General features: G+C 37.0%; 1 protein-coding gene across 4 annotated transcripts in view; it reads left to right on the top strand.

Annotated features, from left to right (window-relative positions):
• Positions 1-21,556, top strand: part of PHKB (phosphorylase kinase regulatory subunit beta) — a 221,781-nt gene that overhangs the window by 85,534 nt on the left and 114,691 nt on the right. For all 4 annotated transcript variants that reach the window (XM_043437856.1, XM_043437857.1, XM_043437858.1 and 1 more), the window contains 2 exons: positions 5,719-5,782; positions 21,435-21,530. In XM_043437856.1, the coding sequence (XP_043293791.1) occupies positions 5,719-5,782; positions 21,435-21,530 (160 nt within the window). The remainder of the gene's footprint in view (positions 1-5,718; positions 5,783-21,434; positions 21,531-21,556) is intronic.

Consider the following 21,556-nt stretch of genomic DNA (forward strand, 5'->3'; position numbering starts at 1 on the left):
AGGAGCATAGAAATCTAAATTTCCCACTCAGTGTATACAAGAGTGGGTGGGGATAGAGTCACAATTTTTTTGACTGGTTATGGTCTAAAAGTTTTCCATTTTGCTAGGTTGCTCTTTTCCTGGTCCATTGGCTTTTGCTGGTTTTTTTTTTTTTTTTTTTATTTCCTAGTTGTTGGTTTATTCGGCTCTAAGTCTGGTATATATCTGAGGCAAAAGGAAAAAAAAATGCAAAAGGGAAACTCAGGAGACTCCTTATACTGCTGTTCCTGGAATCCCGAGGTTCCTAGGCAGTCTGCCTTCTCACTATCCTTTTGAGCCTTTTTATATTTGTTTATGTTATGTCTAGTAATAGTTGTAGTAGTAGGTGTTCAGTCATATGTGACTGTTTGCAACCCCATGGACTGTAGCCCACCAGACTCCTTTGTCTATGGGATTCTCCAGGCAAGAATACTGGAGTGGGTTGCCATTCCCTTCTCCAGAGAATCTTCCCAACCCAGGGATTGAACCTGAGTCTCCTGCATTGTAGGCAGATTCTTTACTGTCTGAGCTACAGGCAAGTCTCTTATTTTATGTCTAGGGTTTTTTTTTTTTTTAATTTTTTTATTAGTTGGAGGCTAATTACTTCACAACATTTCAGTGGGTTTTGTCATACATTGATATGAATCAGCCATAGATTTACACTTATTCCCCATCCCGATCCCCCCTCCAGGGAAAATTATGTCTACTTTGCCTTCCCTTTCATGTGTTTTTTAATTTTTTTTCAGTTCTTTGTTCCTTTTTATTGTCAAATAGTATCCCATTATACAGATAAACCACAGTTTGGTTTATCCATTTTCTGTTGATGAACATTTGGTTTGTTGACAGTTTGGGCTATTAAAATAAAGCTGTTGTGAACATTTCAATACAGCTCTTTTTGTTAATATATGTTTTTATTTCTCTTGGAAAATACATAAGAGTAGAATTCCTGAGTTATATAATAAGTGTTTTAACATTTTAAGAAACTGCCAAACTGTTTTTTGAAAGGAATTTACCATTTTTCATTCCTACCATTCATACCTGCCATCAAACGGCAGAAACTTCAATTGCTCCACATCTTTATCTATACTTGGTATTGTTAGTATTTTTTAAATTATTCTTATGAATATGTGGTAATTTTAATTTTTATTTTCTGTTGACTAATTTTATGAAACAACTTTTCATGTACAGTTTACTTTCATATATCTGCATTTTGAAGTGTCTGTTAAAATCTCTTTCTCATTTTTAAAGTGGGTTGTTTGTATTCTTACTGAGTTGTTAAAGTTCTTTATATATTCTAGATTCTTTTGTGAGATATGGGTTTTTTCTTTTTTTACAAATTTTTTTTTACAGAGTTCAACTTGCCTTTTAATTTTATTAATGGCATGTTTATTATGGCATGTAATAAATGGCATGCCATTTATCAATGGCATGTTTTGAAGATCAGATGTTAATTCTGATGAAGTCTAATTTATCAAAATTTTTATGATTAGTTCTTCATTGTGTCTTAGAAATTTTTTCCACTACAAAATTGTGAAGAGTTTTTTCCTAGGTTTTGTTCTAAAAGATTTCTAGTTTTAGCTTTTACATTTAAGTCTATGATCTATTTCAAATTACTTTTGTGTAGTATGAAGCAAAGATTGAGATTTTTTTCCCCATGTAGATACTTCACTATTCCAGTACCATTAAAGGCTATTCTTTCTGCATTGGCTGTTTGATCATGTATATATGGGTCTATTTCTAGACTGTCTTATTGATTTACATGTCTGCCCTGATCTGTACTATATTGCCCTATATTGCACTGGTAATTGTTGCTTTATGCTAAATTGTGAAATCAAATTGTTCTTCAACATTTTTTCTGAAGGAATAACTAGCTTTATTTAAATCCAAGAAAAACTATTCTGCCCTACACAGATTGTTCTTATCTTTTCAGAAATGTTTTCTTTTACCAGCATCATCATGGAGCTCTTCTACCTCTGAAGTAGTCCTTCAGATTTGCTCTCCTTTAAAGAAAACCCTTCTACTGTCCCAGGACATTTTCACATTTATTTTAGAATTAGCTAGTCAGTTTTTACAAAAAATGCCTGTTGACACTTGATTGTGATTGCATTGAATCAATAGATCATTTTGAAGATAACTGATACTTTAATGATCTTCAATTTTCCGATTCATGAATGTGGGACATCTCTTTGTTTAGGTCTTTTTAATTTTTTCATAACTGCTTTTCAGTGTTCAGGTCTTGCACATATTTTGTTAAAGTTATGCTAAAATATTTTGAGTTATTTCATGTTATAGTGATACTTATTTTTAATGTTAAATTTCCAAGTGTCTATGGCTAGTGTGTAGAAATAAAATTCATTTTGATAGTGAATTTGTCTCCTGGGACCTTGTTGTTGCTTAGTCTCCAAGTCATGTCCGACTCTTCGTGACCCCAGGGACTGCAGCATGCAAGACTTTCTGTCCCTCACCATCTCTTGGAGTTTGCCTAAGTTCATGTCCGTTGAATCGGTGATGCCATCCAACCATATCATACTCTGTTGCTGTTTTCTCCTTCTGCCTTCAACCTTTCCCAGCATCATGGTCTTTCCAATGAACTGACCATTCGCATCAGATGGCCAAAGTACTGGAGCTTCAGTATCAATCTTTCTAATGAGTATTCAGTGTTGGTTTCATTTAAGACCAAATGGTTTGATCTCCTTGCTGTCCAGGGGACTTTCAAGAGTCTTCTCCAGCAGCACAGTTCAGTTCTTTGGCAGTCAGCCTTCTTAATGGTGTAGCTCTCACATCTGTACATGCCTACTGGAAAGACCATAGCCTTGACTGTATGGACCTTTTTGCTTCCAACACACTGTCTCGTTTTGTCATAGCTTTCTTGTCAAAAAGTAATTATCTTCTAATTTCATAGCTGCAGTCATCATACACAGTGATTTTAGAGCCCAAGAAGAGGAAATCTGTCACTTCTTCTACCTTTCTCCCTTCTATTTGCCATGAAGTGATGAGACTGGAGGCCATGAACTTAGTTTTTTTAATACCGAGTTTTAAGCTGACTTTTTCACTCTCCTCCTTCACTCATCAAGAGTTTCTTTAGTTTCTCTTTGCTTTCTGCCATTAGAGTGGTATCATCCGCATAGTACATTTTTGTTGATTCTTAAGGACTCTGGAAAATTCTTCAAGAGAGGGAATACCAGACCACCTGACCTGCCTCCTGAGAAATCTGTATGCACATCAAGAAGCAACAGTTAGAACTGGACATGGAACAACAGACTGGTTCCAAATAGGAAAAGGAGTAAGTCAAGGCTGTATATTGTCACCCCACTTATTTAACTTACATGCAGAGTACATAATGAAAAATCCTGGGCTGGATGAAGCACAAGCTGGAATCAAGATTGCAGGGAGAAATATCAATAACCTCAGATATGCAGATGACACTACCCTTATGGCAGAAAGCGAAGAAGAACTAAAGAGCCTCTTGATTAAAGTGAAAAAGAAAAGTGAAAAAGTTGGCTTAAAACTCAACATTCAAAAAATTAGTATCATGGCATCTAGTCCCATCACTTCATGGCAAATAGATGGGGAAACTGTGAGAGACTTTATATTTTTGGGCTCCCAAATCAGTGCAGATTTTTACTGCAGCCATGAAATTAAAAGATGCTTACTCCTTGGAAGAAAAGTTATGAACAACCTAGACAGTATATTACAAAGCAGAGTCTTTACTTTGCCAACAAAGGTCCATCTAGTCAAAGCTATGGTTTTTCCAGTAGTCATGTATGGATGTGATTGTTGGACTATAAAGAAAGCTGAGCACCAGAGAATTGATGCTTTTGAACTGTGGTGTTGGAGAAAACTCTTGAGAGTCCCTTGGACAGCAAGGAGATCCAACCAGTCCTTCCTAAAGGAAATCAGTCCTGAATATTCATTGAAAGGACTGATGTTGAAGTTGAAACTCCAATACTTTGGCCACCTGATACAAAGAACTGACTCATTTGAAAAGACCTGATGCTGGGAAAGTTTGAAGGTGGAAGGAGAAGGGGACGACAGAGGATGAAATGGTTGGATGGCATCACAGACTCAATGGACATGAGTTTGAGTAAGCTCCATGAGTTGGTGATGGACAGGGAAGCCTGGTGTGCTGCAGTCCCTGGGGTTGCCAAGAGTCAGGCACAACTGAGTGACCGAACTGAGCTGAAGGATTTTCTGTGTCTGTGATTATATAACCTGTGGATAAAATCCTGTAGTCCGAGTCACGTACCTTTGTACTTTTAACTTATGTAATAAAAACAAAAAAATCTGTTCTTTGTCTTAGCTCATGTTTGAGTTTCTGGATTTCACTTTATTGCTATAAACTGCATTGCTTTATCACTTCCAAGGTATTTTAATACTTAAAATAGGCCCCTGAAAGTTAATGTGTCAAAATTTTCTTAGGTGTGTCAATTAGGTAGGACATTGAATTATAGTTTTTTTGTTTTCTTCACTGTGCCATCCACCTGATCACTATCTCCATAGATTAATTATCCTTTTTAAAAATTGAAGTATTGTTGGTGTACAATATTATGTAAGCATTAGGTATGCAACACAATTTTTAAATTCACAATTTTTAAAGTTTCTGTTTCATTTAAAGTTATAAAACATTGGCTGTATTCCTTCCCATTCATGTATTTTAAAAGGTTTCCCAACTAGTTACTATTCTATAGTAAAATTAATGCTTACTTGAGAACATTTCATGTAAACAGCCCATAGAAAATGTAGATCATGATAAGATGAATAGCTTAGGATAGTGGTTCTCAGATTTAAAGTGCATTCAAGCACCTGGAGGGCTTGTTAACACCCCATTCCCAGAAAGCAGTGAGAATTGGCAAGCTTCCAGGTAATGCTGCTGCTCTGAGAACCACACTTTAATAATCACTGCTTTAGAGGAATGATGACAGATCATTAATTTTAAATGATTAATGGAATATGCAGTTGCTTTGAGGAAAAGACAAAAAATTGCAATAAGTAAACTAGATATTAGATCTAAAATATTTAAAGGTTGGTATTTATAAGATGATAGTTTCATATTTGTAATGAAATTTGGGTCCTCCCATTTTTCAGCACTATCATATGAGATATCTGAGAGGCCAAAGAAGTATACATTTTATTACAAAGAGAAGAATATAGCAAAAAATCAGAGGTATGATGATCCTTTGATCTGTGAGCATAAAATAATGCCATCTCATTGGACCTTACGCAAAGAGTATTTGAATGGGTATATTAAACACTGCTCTGTGGCAAGTGCATGATATGCAAAATCTTTTCTAGGACTCAGAATTGACATGAGAAAAGCTCTATTCATTGATCTGAATGATGATGCCCAGCCTGGTATTACCATGCAAATATCATCATACTACACTTTCTTCTAAACTTAATCATTTTTTCCCCTTGAGTTAGTGAATATAAGTGATACTGGAATTAAGACTACTCCCATCAATAGTATGACCATTTGTCTAAATCTTGGTGAACTTAGAAATATTTTCCCCTGGAGATCGCTAACATAAGGAAGAAAAATTAACATAGTGAAATGTCAGGCTGAAGTCTATTAGACATTATTCTTGGGAAGTTGTTATAAGTGTTAATAAAAATACTTGCTTGTGAATATTCATCAGATAACAGTTATTCTTTTATAGACAAATACATCAGAGTTATAAAATATTTCCTTTTCTCTTCTAGCTCTGTTGGCTTAGCAAAAGCAGCTCTAGAAGCAATTAATGGATTCAACCTCTTTGGCAACCAGGTAAAAAAATAGCAATAGCAACAACAAACTTTATTTTTTTGATTGCATGTTTAATTAACTTGGCCATTTATTAACCAAGTCATTCATCATGATCAGAGAATGTCTGGAATTTACATAGCAGCCCATGGTTGAACAACCTTTCCTTTGAATATGATTTGCATCTTAAATTTTAGTTTTCTAACAAAAAAAGATTGCTTAATTTAACAATAAAACTCTTGATAAAGAATTTTCATTTTCCAAGTTCAGTAGCTTTTCTCTCTAGTCTTTTGTTCAACTTTCAAAATTTTTATATATTCCTTGCATTATGTACTAAATATTTTACTTGTCAGTTCCCTTGTTGGTTTCAATTTAACGTATATAGATGTATATTTCATGCAGAGGGGAAATTTGCTTCAGATGTGCAGCCAAGGAATTGGAAATTGGGATCCTAGCTTAACCCTCAACTGACTGTATTCATTTGTCTAAATCTCATTTTCTTTGAGACAAAGGGAAACCCTGAGGATTGTCTTAAATTTTTAACTGATTTCTGCACCTAATCAAGTGACCATGGATTGAGTTGTAAATGGAAGGAATAATATGCAGTAATACTGGTTATTTCTCTGGATCAAGAAGTAGACTAATTTTCTTTAGCGATTTCTGTAAAGATACTCATATAGGATAAATGCAAGGAGAAATACACCAAGACACAGACTAATCAAACTAACAAAGAATAAACACGAAGAAAGAACTTAGAAGAAAGAACTTAAAAGCAGCGAGGGAAAAGCAACAAGTAACATACAAGGGAAATCCCATACTGTTGACAGCTGATCTTTCAGCAGGCCAGAAGGGAATGACAGGATACATTTAAAGTACCAAAAGGGAAAAATCTACAACCAAGATTACTTTACCTGGCAAGGATCTCATTCAGAATTGATAGAGAAATCAAAAGCTTTACAGATAAGCAAAAATTAAGAGAATTTAGCACCACCAAACCAGCTTGCCAGCAAATGCTAAAGGGATTTCTATAGGCAGGAAACAAGGAAAAAACCTACAAAAACAAACACAAAACAATTAAGAAAATGTCAGTTGCTCAGTTGTTTCATTCGTATTCAACTCTTTGCAACCCTATGGACTGTAGGCCTCCAGACCCCTCTCTCCATGGGATTCTCCAGGCAAGAATACTGGAATGGGTTGGCATGCCCTTCTCCAGAGGGTCTTTGCAATTCAGTGATTAAACCTGCATCTCTTACATCTGTAGCATTGGCAGGCAGGTTCTTTTCAACTAGTGTCACCTGGTAAGCCCCATATCAATAATTACTTTAAATGTAAATGGATTAAATGCTCCACCCAAAAGACACAGACTGACTGAATGGATACAAAAACACCCATAAATATATTATCTACAAGAAACCAACTTCAGACCTAGAGACACATACAGACTGAAAGAGAGAGGGTAAAAAGGATATTCCATACAAATGGAAATAAAAAAGAAGCCAGAGTAACAATTCTCATGGGCGTCTCTGGTGGCTCAAATGGTAAAAAATCTGCCTGCAATGTGGGAGACCTGGGTTCAATCCCTGGATTGGGAAGATCCCTTGGAGGAGGGCATGGCATCCCACTTCAGTATTCTTGCCTGGAGAAATCCCATGGGCAGAGGAGCCTGGCGGGCTACAGTCCATGGGGTTGCAAAGATTCAGACACAACTGAACAACTAAACACAGCACATCAATGCTCATATCAGACAAAACAGACCTTAAACTAAAGAATCTTAAAAGAGACAAAGACACTACATAAACATCAAGGGATCAGTCCAAGAAGAACACATAACAATTTTAAATATTTATGCACACAACATAGCAGCGAGCACCTCAGTACATAAGGCAAACACTAACAGATATAAAAGGGGAAATTGACTGTAACACAATAATACTAGGGGGCTTTTAACACCCCACTTAACACCAGTGGACAGATCATCAAAACCGAAAATTAATAAGGAAACACAAGCCTTAAATTACACATTAGATCAGATAAACCTAATTGATATCTTCAGGGCATTCCATTCAAATGCAGAAGAATACATTTTCTTCTCAAGTGCACATGGAACATTCTCTAGGATAGACCACATCTTGGGTCACAAGTCAAGCCTCAGTATATTTAAGAAAATTGAAATTGTGTCAAGCATCTTTTCTGACCTCAATGCTATGAAACTAGATATCAATTACAGGGGAAAAACTGTAACAAACACAAGCACATGAAGATTAAACAACACAAACACATGGAGATTAAGCAATATGTTTATAAATAACCAACAGGTTACTGAAGAAATAAAAAGGGAAATCAAAAATTCTTAGAAACAAATGACAATGAAAACACAATGATGGAAAACCTATGGAGTGCAGCAAAAACAGTTCTAAGATGAAAGTATAGCAATACAATAAACAAGAAAAACATCATATAGACAGTGTAACTTTACAGCTAAAACAACCAGAAAAAGAAGAACAAAAAGACCCCAAAGTTAGTAGAAGGAAAGAAATCATAAAGATGAGAGCAGAAATAAATGAAAAAAGAAATGAAGGAAACAACAATAAAGATTAATAAAACTAAAAGCTGGTTCTTTGAAGGGAGAAGAATCAAATCAGCACAATTAGAAACGAAAAAGGAGAGGTTACAGCAGACAACACAGAAATACAAAGGATCGTAAGAGACTATTATGAGCAACTATATATGCCAACAAAATGGACAACCTTGAAGACAAGAACAGAGTCTTCGAAAAGTTCAACCTTCCAAGACTAAACTAGGAAGAAATAAATATTATGAGCAAACCAATGACAAGCACTGAAACTGTGATTAAAAAATTTCCCCAAAACCAAAACCCCAGGGCCAGCTGACTTCACCAGTGAATTTTATTCAACATTTAGAGAAGAGCTAATACCTATCCTTCTCAAACTGCTCCAAAAAATTGCAGAAGAAGGAGCACTGCCAAACTCATTCTATGATGATTTCAAAACCTGGTATCAAAACCAGACAAAGACATCACAAAAAAAGAAAATTACAGGCCAGTAACACTGATGAACATAAATGCAAAAATTTTCAACAAAATTCTAACAGGCAGAATCCAACAACACATTAAACATGTAGTATGCTATAATCAAGTTCTGTTTTTCCCAGGGATGCAAGGATTCTTCATTATATGCAAATCAATCAATGTGATATACTGTATTAACAGATTGAAAGATTAAAAACCATATGATCTCAATAAATGCAGAAAAAGCTTTTGACAAAATTCAGCACTCATTTATGACAAAAAACTCTTCAAAAAATGGGCATAGGAGGAACCTACCTGAACATAATAAAGGCCATATATGATAAACCAACAGCAAACATTATTTTCAATGGTGAAAATCTGAAAGCATTTCCTCCAAGATCAGGAACAAGACAAGGGTGCCCATTCTTGCCAATGTTATTTAACATAATTTTAGAAGTCCTAGCCACAGCAGTCAGAGAAGAAAAAGAAATGTAAGGAATCCAGATTACAAAAGAAGTAAAACTCTCAGTTTGCAGATGACATGATACTGTAAGAACACCGGGACAAGACAAAGGGGCGCCAGAGTATCAAAAGGCTTTTATTGGGCAATCGCTCCCGGCAGAACTCCCACGCGCGAGCAAGGGAAAAAACGGGAGTCTGCAATCCGCGGGGAGGCGGGGCAACACCTATATACCCCGGCGGATACGGAAGTGGCGGGACCAAGGTGCTGATTGGACCTCTAGGTCCCGTGTCGGTTTTTCGATTGGCCTGAGTCTTGGCGCCTTCGCGTCCATCAGTCTGCCTGGCAACGGGCTGTTGATTGGTGGATATCTGTCGGGGCTTATCTGAGACCTTTCGGCGGGGGGCTTCTCCATCAGTCCGGCCTGTGGTCAGCGTGACCTTTCAGATACTATACATAGAAAACCCTAAAAATATTATCAGAAAATTACTAGAGCTAATTAGTGAATTTAGTAAAATTGCAGGATACAAAATCAATACACATAAATCACTTACATCCCTATATACTAACAATGAAAAATCAGAAAGAGAAATTAAGAAAAATCCCATTCACCATTACAACAAAAAGAATCAAATGCCTAGGAATAATCCTACCAAAGAAGCAAGATTTGTATACAGAAAACTATAAGACCCTGATGAAAGAAATCAAGGATGACATAAACAGATGGAGAGATATTGCATTTTCAAGGGTATAAGGAATCAGTATTGTGAAAACAACTTTATTACCAGAAACAATCTGCAAATTCAGTGCAATCTCTATCAAATTACCAATGTCATTTTTCACAAAGCTAGAACAAAAAAATTCACAATTTGTATGGAAACACAAGAGACCCCAAATAGCCAAAACAATCTTGAGAAAGAAGAATGGCACTGAAGGAACCAACCTTCTTTACTTCAGACTATACTACAAAGCTGCAGTCATCAAGACAGTATGATACTGTCAGAAAAAAAGCAAAAATTTAAACCAATGAAACAAGATAGAAAGCCCAGAGATAAACCCATGCATCCACAGACACCTTGTCTTGTACAGAGGAGGCAAGAAAATGCAATGAAGCAAAGATACTCTCTTCAATAAGTGGTGTCAGGAAAACTGGACAGCTGTGTGTAAAAGAATGAAATTAGAACACTCCCTAACACCATACACAAAGATAAACTCAAAATGGATTAAAGACCTAAATGTAAGACCAGAAACTATAAAACTCTTAGAGGAAAACATAGGCAGAACACTCTGTGACATAAATCTCAGCAAGATCCTCTATGACCCACCTCCTACAGTTATGGAAATAAAAATAAACCATGGGACCTAATTAAACTTAAAAGCTTTTGCATAGTAAAGGAAGCTTATAAACAAAGTGAAAAGACAATGCTCAGGAAGGGAGAAAATATTTGCAAATTAGACAACTGACAAAGCATTTCCAAAATATAAAAGCAGCTCTTACAACTCAATACCAGAAAAACAAACCACCCCATCAAAAATTGGGCAGACGGCCTAAACAGACATTTCTCAATGAAGGCAAAGAGAAGACCAATAAACACATAAAAATATGCTCAACATCACTCATTATTAGAGAAATGCAAGTCAAAACTGCTGTGAGATATTACCTCACACCTCAGAATGGCCGTCATCAAAAAATCTACCAACAGTGGATGCTGGAGAGGGTGTGGAGCAAAGGGAACCTCCTAGCACTGTTCATGGAAATGTAAATTGATACAGTAACTGTAGAGAACAATATGGAGAGTCCTTAAAAAACTAGGGATAAAGCTACCGTATGACACAACAATCCTGCTACTGGGCATATACCCTGAGAAAACCATACTGAAAATGACACATGTGCCCCAGTGTTCACTGCAACGATATTTACAATAGCCAGGACATGGAAGCAACCTAGATGTCAATTGACAGATGAATGGATGAAGAACCGTGGTACATACACACAATGGAGTATTACTCAGCCATAGAAACGAGCACGTTTGAGTCCCTTCTAATGAGGTGGATGAACCCAGAACATATAAAAGTGAAGTAAATCAGAATCAGAAAAACTAATACTGTATATTAACACATACATATGGAATCTAGAAAGATGGTACTGATGAACCTATTTGCAGGGCAGCAGTGGAGATGCAGACATGGAGAACAGACTTGTGGACACAGAGGTGAAGGAGAGTGTGAGACAAATTGAGAGAGTAGCATGGAAATGTACAAACTACCATATGTAAACTAGATCAGTAACCTCAGATGTGCAGATGATACCAGCCTAATGGCAGAAAGCAAAGAGGAACTAAAGAACCTCTTGATGAAGAGGAAAGGGGACAGTGAAAAATCTGACTTAAAACTCAATATTCACGAAACTAAAATCATGGCATCTGGTCCTGTCACTTCATGTCGAACAGTTGGGGAAACAATGGAACAGTAACAAACTATTTTTGGGGGCTCCAAAATCACTGCAGATGGTGACTGTAGCCATGAAATTAAAAGATGCTTGCTCCTTGGAAGAGAAGCTATGACCAACCTAGACAGCGTATTATAAAGCAGAGATATCACTTTGCTGACATAAGTCCGTATAGTCAAGGCTATGGTTTTTCCAGTAGTCATGTACAGATATGAGAGTTGGACCATAAATAAGGCTGAGCACTGAAGAATTGATGCTTTTGAACTGTGATGCTAGAGGAGACTCTTGAGAGTCCCTTGGACAGCATGGAGATCAAACCTGTCAATCCCAAAGGAAATTAACCCTGAATATTCATTGGAAGCACTCATGCTAGAGATGAAGCTCTAATGCTTTGGCCATCTGATGTGAAGAGCCAACTTACTGAAAAAGATTCTGATGCTGGGAAAGATTGAAGGCAGGAGGAGAAGGTGATGACAGGATGAGATGATTGGATGGCATCACTGATTCAATGGATTTGAGTTTGAGCAAACTCCCGGAGATAGTGAAGGACAGGGAAGCCTGACGTGCTGCAGTCCATGGAGTCACAAAGAACCAGACACTACTGAGCTACTGAACAACAACGTAAAAGAGATAGCCAGTGGGGATTTGTGGTATGACTCAGGGAGCTCAGACTGGTGCTCTGTGACAACCTAGGGGTGCCTTATACAGTGGGAGGTGGGAGGGAATTTCAAGAGGGAGAGGACATATGCATGCCTGTGGCTGATGTTAGTGTATGGCAGAAGCCAACACAATGTTGTAAAGCAATTATCCTTCAACTAGAAATAATTTTTTTTTTAAATGGGAGGGCAGAGGAAGTGTCCAACTAACATCATAATTAACCATAAGCTATTCAATGCTAATCAAATCAGTGAAAATACATTTTAAGAACTTAGACATGTAAAATGTGACATGGATTTTGTTATGGCAATTATAATACTATGTACTTGCATTTAAGAAAGTTTCAAGTTGAAGTTAGACAGAAGCAGTTACTCGTTCTGGGGTGCCCAAGACGTGACTCTAAATCACTCTCTTCCACATTCCTTTTTCTCTCAAGACCTCTGGCTAGAGAAGTGGAGGGATAAGAGCTCATAAAAATGTGGGGGTGTATGAGCCTATTGAAAATCATGAGAATTAATACTATGCCTCTTCTGGAGAGTTTTGGTCTTCTGGCTTTGATCCCTTGGCTTATAACCACATTTCTCTCTCTCTTAAGAGTCAACATACTCATGGAAATCCTACATATATCCTTCAATTCTTTTCATTTCCTTTTACCCCCTGTCTTACTCTCAATATATTCTTTTAAATATGTGTGTGAATATAATATGTGTGTATAAATATTTAAAGAATATATGTTTTTATATATATAGACAGATAAGGATGGATGAAAGAAGTTGAGTGAGGGGAGTAGGAATCTGGCATAAAGGAATAGAATTGTATTCAGGGTCAAGACACAGGATCACTGTGTGCTCCTAATCCTCCAGTGAGCTTGTGACTTTGGCTAGATAAGTCTTAGTTTCCTCATTGAAAAAGATAGCAATATTGGCACTAACTCAGAAAGTAGTGTTGCAAATAAAAAGTAACTTAGCATCACTCAATTCAGTCACTCAGTCATGTCCAACTCTTTGTGACCCCATGGACTGCAGCACGCCAGGCTTACCTGTCCATCACCAACTCCTGGAGCTTACTCAAACTCATGTCCATCGAGTCAGTGATGCCATCCAACCATCTCATCCTCTATGGTCCCCTTCTGTTCCTGCCTTCTATCTTTCCCAGCATAAGAGTCTTTTCTAATGAGTTGGCTCTTCATATCAGGTGGCCAAAGTATTGGAGTTTCGGCTTCAGCATCAGTCCTTCCAATGAATATTCAGGACCGATTTCCATTAGGATTGACTGGTTTGATATCCTTGCAGTCCAAGGGATGCTCAAGAGTCTTCAACAATACAGTTCAAAAGCATTAATTCTTTGGCACTCACCCTTCTTTATGATCCAACTCTCAAATCCGTACATGATGACTGGGAAAACCATACTTTGACTATACAGACCTGTGTCGACAAAGTAATGGTTCAGCTTTTTAATATGCTGTCTAGGTTGGTCATAGGTTTTCTTCCAAGGAGCAAGCATCTTTTAATTTCATGGCTGCAGTCACCATCCACACTGATTTTGGAGCACAAGAAAATAAAGTCTGTCACTGTTCCATTGTTTCCCCATCTATTTGCCGTGAAGTGATGGGACCGGATGCCATGATCTTAGTTTTTTAAACGTTGAGTTTTAAGCCAGCATTTTCACTTTCCTCTTTCAGTTTCATCAAAAGGCTCTTTAGTTCCTCTTTGCTTTCTGATTTAAGAGTGGTGTCATCTTCATATCTGAGGTTATTTATATTTCTCACAGCAATCTTGATACCAACTTGTGCTTCATCCAGCCCAGCATTACTCATGATGTACGTACTCTGCATGTAAGTTAAATAAACAGGGTGACAATATACAGACTTGATGTACTCCTTTCCCAGTTTGAAATCAATCTGTTGTTCCATCTGTGTTTCTAACTGTTCCTTCTCGACCTGCATACAGATTTTTTAAGAGGCAGGTCAGATGGTCTCATATTCTCATCTCTTGTAGAATTTTCCACAGTCTGTTGTGACCTACACAGTCAAAGGCTTTGGCATATTTAATGAAGCAGAAGTAGATGTTTTTCTGGAATTTTCTTGCTTTTTCTATGATCCAGCAGATGTTGGCAATTTGATCCCTAGTACCTCTGCCTTTTCCAAATCCAGTTTGTATATCTGGAAGTTCTCAGTTCATGTACTGTGGAGGCCTGGCTTGGAGAATTTTGAGATTTTGAGCATTACTTTGCTAGTGTGTGAGATGAGTGCAGTTGTGCGGTAGTTTGAACTTTCTTTGGGATTGGAATGAAAACTGACGTTTTCCAGTCCTGTGGCCTCTGTTGAGTTTTCCAAATATGCTGGCATATTGAGTGCAGGACTTTCACAGCATCATCCTTTAGGATTTGAAATAGCTCAGCTGGAATCTCATCACCTGCTTTGTTCATAGTGATGCTTCCTAAAACCCTATTGACTGCACTCCAGGATGTCTGGCTCTAGGTGAGTGATCACACCATCATGGTTATCTGGGTCATTAAGGTCTTTTTTGTATAGTTCTTCTGTGTATTCTTGCCAGCTCTTCTTAAAATCTTTTGCTTTTGTTAGGTCCATACTGTTTCTGTCCTTTATTGTCCCCATATTTGCAAGAAATGTTCCCTTGGTATTTCTAAGAGATCTCTACTCTTTCCCATCCTGTTGTTTTCCTCTATTGCTTTGCATTGTTCGCTCAGGAAGGCTTTCTTACCTCTCCTTGCTATTCTTTGGAACTCTGCATTCAGATGGGTGTATCTTTCCTTTTCTCATTTGCCTTTCACTTTTCTTCTTTTCTCAACTATTTGTAAGTCCTCCTCAGACAACCATTTCGCCTTTTTGCATTTCTTTTTCTTGGGGATGGTTTTGATCTCTGCCTCCTGTACAGTGTTAGGAACCTCCATCCATAGTTCTTCAGGTACTGTATTAGAGCTAATCCCTTGAAACTGTTTGCCACTTCCATTGTGTAATCGTAAGGGATTTCATTTAGGTCATACCTGAATGGCCTAGTGGTTTTCCTCACTTTCTTCAATTTAAGTCTGAAATTTGCGATAAGGAGTTTGTGATCTGACCCCAGTCAGCACCCGGTCTTATTTTTGCTGACTGTATAGAGCTTCTCCATCTTTGACTACAAAGAATATAGTCAATCTGATTTTGCTATTGACCATGTAGTGATGTCCAGGTGTAGAGTCGTCTCTTGTGTTGTTGGAAGAGGGTGTTTGGTATGACTGGTGCATTTTCTTGGCCAAACTCTGTTAGCCTTTGCCCTGCTTCATTTTGTACTCCAAGGCCAAACTTTCTTGTTACTCCACTTATCTGTTGACCTCCTACTTTTGCATTCCAATCCCCTGTAATGAAAAGAACATATTTTTTGGTGTTAGTTCTAGAAGGTCTTGTAGGTCATCATAGAAACATTCAACTTCAGCTTCTTAGGCATTAGTGGCTGGGGCGTAGACTTGGATTACTGTGATACTGAATGGTTTGCCTTGGAAACAGAGATCATTCTGTCATTTTTGAGACTGCACTCAATACTGCAACTGGGTTCCTTTTGTTGACTATTAGGGCTACTCCTTTTTTTCTAAGGGATTCTTGCCCACAGAAGTTAGATATAATGGTCATCTGAACTCACTTTGCCCATTCCAGTCCATTTAGTTCACATTGCATCCCTAGGACTTACTTATTTTATAAATGGAAACTTCTACCCTTTTACCACACCATTTCCTTCTTAATTATTGATCTTGTGAAGGAGGTATCTACTTCATGAATTCTTGCTCTTTGTGTGCTTTGGTGTTTGAGTGAAGACAAAAATTAATTTTTATTTTGGGGAATTGTTGGGTGGAATATGCCTTTAACTTTCATTATTGCGTGTCTCTACATATTCCTTCGTTCCTTTTATAGAGACAGTAACATGGAAACTGACATTGCTCTCTGTTAAATAGAGAGCCAACAGGAATTTTCTGTATGTCTCAGGGAATTCAAGCAGCCGCTCTGTATCAGCATAGAGGTATGGGATGGGGAGGGAGATGGGATGGAGGTTCAAGAGGGAGGGCACATATGTATACCTGTAGCTGATTCCTGTTGATGTTTGACAGAAAACAACAAAATTCTGTCAAGCAATTATCATTCAATTAAAAAATAATTTTTAAAAAAATTTCCAGATTTGCCTTAATTTAAAGAAAAAGGACTCATCATTTAAATCTTTACTCTGAAACTATTTTCAAAACATATTTTTGTTTGGGAGAAAATAAGAAAATTTGATCAGTTTAATTTTTCTAGTAAGTTTATAACAAAGGCTTCTTGGCTGAAAGTGGAAGAGGAGAGTGAAAAAGTTGGCTTAAAACTCAGCATTAAAGAAAGTAAGATCATGGCATCTAGTCCTATCACTTCATGGCAAATAGATGGGGAAGCAGTGGAAACAGTTTATTTTGGGGGGCTCTAAAATCACTGCAGATTGTGACTGCAGTCATGAAACTAAGGACGCTTGCTCCTTGGAAGAAAAGCTATAACCGACTTAGACAGCATATTGAAAAGCAGAGACATCACTTTGCCAACAAAGGTCTGTCTAATCAAAGCTATGGTTTTTCCAGTAGTCACGTGTGGATGTGAGAGTTGAACTGTAAAGAAAGCTGAATGCTGAAGAATTGATGCTTTTGAACTGTGGTGTTGGAGAAGACTCTTGAGAGTCCCTTGAACTGCGAGGAAATCAAACCAGTCCTTCCTAAAAGAAATCAGCCCTGAATATGCATTGGAAGGACTGATGTTGAAGCTGAAACTCTAATACTTTGGCCACTGATGCGAAGAACTGACTCATTTGAAAAGACCCTGATGCTGGGAAAAATTGAAATCAGGATAAGAAGAGGACGACATAGGATGAGATGGTTGGATGGCATCACTGACTTGATGGACATGAGTTTGAGCAAGCTCTGGGAGTTGGTGATGAACAGGGAAGCCTGGCGTGCTGCAGGCTGTGGGGTCACAAAGAGTTGGACACGATGATCAACTGAACTGAACTGAGCATTTAGAAATTTATTTGTATTTGACCATATATGTAGTGATATATAAATGAATATAGTGATATATAAATATTTGACAATACTTAAGTAAATCATAGTTTATACTTAGTGAATGTCACAGACATCAGCAACATTTTTGTGATTCTTGAATCTGAGTCTCAGCTCTGTTCTTCTAAAGTCCTAAGAATTAACACTCAGGTTCATCTCCCTCTATCGCCTGAAAATTCCTTTAACAATATGTGAGTAGGATTTCCTTCGGTGAGAGGGGCTGCTGGAATCTATTGTTTGGTCAGTAAGTAAAAGCTGGCTGTTTACATGCCCACTTCCACCACTGCCATAGTACAGAGGGGCAGTTTCCAAATTAGTAAAAGTCATTTCTGCAGAATATGTCTCTAGGCTGTGCCAAAGAGCTATAGGACAGCCTAATGCTGAACTAGATAAGAAAGTTTCCTGATCATGGTGATGTGGTTTTATTTCCAGGAGAATAGAAAAGGTCATGTATGGTACATATACTGATCAGTTTCATCTTGGTTTATCTTTGAGGATAGTACACGCATTAGATCAGGTTCGGAGAAATTGCTAATGAGAAAAAGAAAGGCCTAGGTAGCACTTTAAATCATTTCACTTTGAATTGAGAATAAAGGGGTCGTCTTATGGTCATGTTACCTGCCAGGTTTCTTGGCCTTCTTAATCAACAGGAATTGATCATAAACCAGACGAGAAATTCAGGCAAGGCTTTTTTGAGTTCCTTACTGCAGCAGGGAGGAGCAAGGACAAGTAACATGTTCCCTTGCTCACTGGCTGTGGGGGATCAAACTGGTTCTTTATATGTTGTTACGTTAGAGGTGTGTCCAGGGATCAGGCCTGAGGGGTGACTTAGGTGATTTACCCACCCCTTTGGTGGTGGTGTCTGCAGGGAGCTTGCTGTCAGTGCCCTAATCTTGCTCCAAGCTCTTCAGAAGTAGCAGTTGGGTTTCATGGTTTCTTTGTATCTTTTGTCCAGAATTTACCCCAGTTGCTTGTGCACAATTATTTTTAGTCTCTTGTAGTTTTTTTGTATTTTGTTCTTTGAGGAGATTTTTGTCCAGGTGCCAGCACTGCAGCATAGGTCCCAGGTCCCATCCTGCTTTAGTTTAGATGCCACCTTATCATAGGTACCATCTCAGAAGTAAGTGTTGTGGTCATAGAGACCTGGATAGATGGTTTAGTACACTGGAACCACTGGAACTCAAGTCAGGTTGAATCATTTTGTAATGTGTATAGTAGAAAACATTTAGAGAAACTCAGTTTTGAGGTAAAGTTTGAACTGTCAGTCTTAAACTATGGACTTTAAATAGAGTCAGGATATTACAGCAGAGTTATAATTTCAGGAAGTGAAAGATGAAAATAAAATATCCAAAGTTAATCAGATACTCTGGAGTTTTTATATATACAAGCATCCTTTCATATTCCTGTCTTTAACTGGAAAGATCAAGAGACTGACAAATTGAGCTGAGGTCAGAATCTCAGAGGTGATAATTAAAAAGACTGCTCATATTATGTAGAGTGTTCAAAGGAATACGAACATATCTAGCTTTCTTTGAAATTTGCAGGCCTAAAATTAATGTGTCTGATAATTTAAAGTAGGTGATAATTGATTCTTTATGTAGGCTTCCTTGGTGACTTTTTTAAAAATTTGTTTCTGAATAGAAATAGATGCTTGTGGTTTTTTTTAGGTGAATTTTATTCTTCTGTAAATCCAGGCCATATACCTAAAAGCAGTGGTGCAGTTTTTAGATGACAGTCAAACAATATCGTTTACTAGCCTTTGATCTTAGTGTAAAAATATGGTAACATAATGGATTATTTTCTTTTTGCACACATTTCTTAGAGGCTGGCAGAGGAAGAGATCTGAACAAGTACTTTGGTGAATTTAGATAAACGATTTATTCCTGACTAGAAAATAGAACCCTGGAGAAAGAAATGGCAACTCACTCCAGTATTGTTGCCTGGAGAATTCTATGGACAGAGGAGCCTGGCAGGCTACAATCCATGGGGTTGCAAGAGTTGGACACGACTTAGCAACTAAAGAGAGAGAGAGAAAATAGAAATTGGCTGTTTATCTGAACCAAATGGTGGCAAGAATTGCCAAATTTGCCATTTCACTTCATTACTTATAAATTATCCTACTTAGATTGCATCTTTTAAAAAATTCAATTCAAGGTAGACTGATTTAACATGTAATTAACTTAATTATCAGCCTAAGGATAAATAAGTCCCCTTCTTTTGTATATTCATTTGACTCCCAATGTCTCATACATATTTATTTCTCTGCACTTTTGTTCTAACTGCTCTACTAGCCCCCCCTTGCCCCCAAATTCAGATCTTAGTTCTGGTCCTCACCTTTTGCATGAAGTACCCCAAGCTTGCTATGTTGTTTTCTGCTGTAAACTTCAGCGTTTGTTCACTCACCTGGTACTTGGTCATGTATTGCCATGTGCAGTGTTGTTTTGTTTAATATTCATCTGATTTAGGGCTGTATATCATCTGGGCCAGCTCCTTGGTATCAGAGGTCATGTTCTGTCTTGTGCCCTCAAAGCAGAGGGCATATTACTCTGACAGTGGCAGCTACTGCATGAAGGTTTGCTGGGCTCAATTTTGTCAGTAGGGATGACAAGTAGGGACTTGCAAATAATAGAAAGACAGTTTAGCAGTGATCTGGTTGAGAGACAGCCTCATTCATTCCTTGTTCATTTATTGTCAGAGTTAAGAGAAATTTAAGAAATAATATTAGGATTGAGAAATCATTTTGTTTTGTGAGCTAATACTGTGTACATTTTTCCTGTTAACCCATGTTCACACACAGAGTGAGTGTGGTATTTGGTTCTAGGGGCTAGTACTACTAGGTTTTTCTTTCAGTCAGCGTATTTTATCTTCAGGGCAAATGCATCTTTGAAATTGGTGAGAAAGGTAATGAGGCAACATAAAATTTGTGATAGTGTTCTTCCTTTTCTCACGTTTTTTCCTGAGTATTCTCTTATAATGGAAGCAGTCGCTGTGTTCCAATTTCACTCTCTGTGTTTTTAAAATATCTAGGTTCTTAATAAAAGGACAAAGCCATGTTTACTTAACAGCTGTACTATTGAAGATGGAAAGCATTAATGGCTAAAGAGTAAATTTTTTTTAACTTGGTTAGGAGACCAGTTACCATTTTTGTTACACTTGGTTTTTTTATTAAAGCTTTTGGTTCTTATGTTCATTTGATTTTTTTATTCAAGTTTTTGGTTTTTACTTGAAAGATAATTTTTACTGTGGGAAATTACCTAATGTAGAACTTAAGATGAAAGCTTCTGTGTCAGAGACTTAATTTTGAACCCTTGTCTCTGTTATACTAAGATTTAGCATCATTTTCAGTAAAATGGGGACACTTATGTCCACATAAGGAGATTAAACAAGATAATCCATGTGAAGCACAAAACACATTGCCTTACACATGGTGAATAATAGCAAGTATTATGTACATTATGATTTGAGATTCTTCTGTCTTCATATTTTAATCAAGTAGTTTTTATATCAGAAATTCTAGATATCTCAATTCATTTAGTTTGATCATTCTTTATTAGGTCTGTACAATTCAGATTTTGTGAATCCAAATTAGTTCTTAATTCCTTGTTAGAAGTGTTAGCTAAATTATTTTTTATTTTTATTAAAATAAATATCCTTTATTAGTTATCTTGTGATAAATACATTTTGGTTTATAAGATAACTGACAGGATGGGGAAAATATAAAAATAACATTTATTTTTTATAATTATAAAAGTAGTTTATTATTGCAAGAAATCTGAGAAATACTTGAAGGTATGTAAAAAGTTAAAATCTTCTGTAATGCCACTCTCAAATGCAACCAATGTTAATATTTTTGTAAACTTTTCTTTACTTGTCTTTGTTTTTTTAATTATATTATTTTTGTAAATTAAGGTAACATTGATTTATAAATGTGAAATTTAGTCTGGTCAGATTGCCCAGTTTTCTACAAGTTCTTTTATGTTAATATAGGAAAATTTTTTCTCTCTCATTCCAGGGCTGTTCTTGGTCAGTTATATTTGTGGATCTCGATGCCCATAATCGCAACCGGCAAACTTTGTGCTCATTGTTACCCAGAGAATCAAGATCTCATGTGAGATATTTTTATAATAAATTAAT

The sequence above is a fragment of the Cervus canadensis genome, chromosome 18, assembly GCF_019320065.1.
Source record: "Cervus canadensis isolate Bull #8, Minnesota chromosome 18, ASM1932006v1, whole genome shotgun sequence".
Classification (NCBI taxonomy): Eukaryota; Metazoa; Chordata; class Mammalia; order Artiodactyla; family Cervidae; genus Cervus; species Cervus canadensis.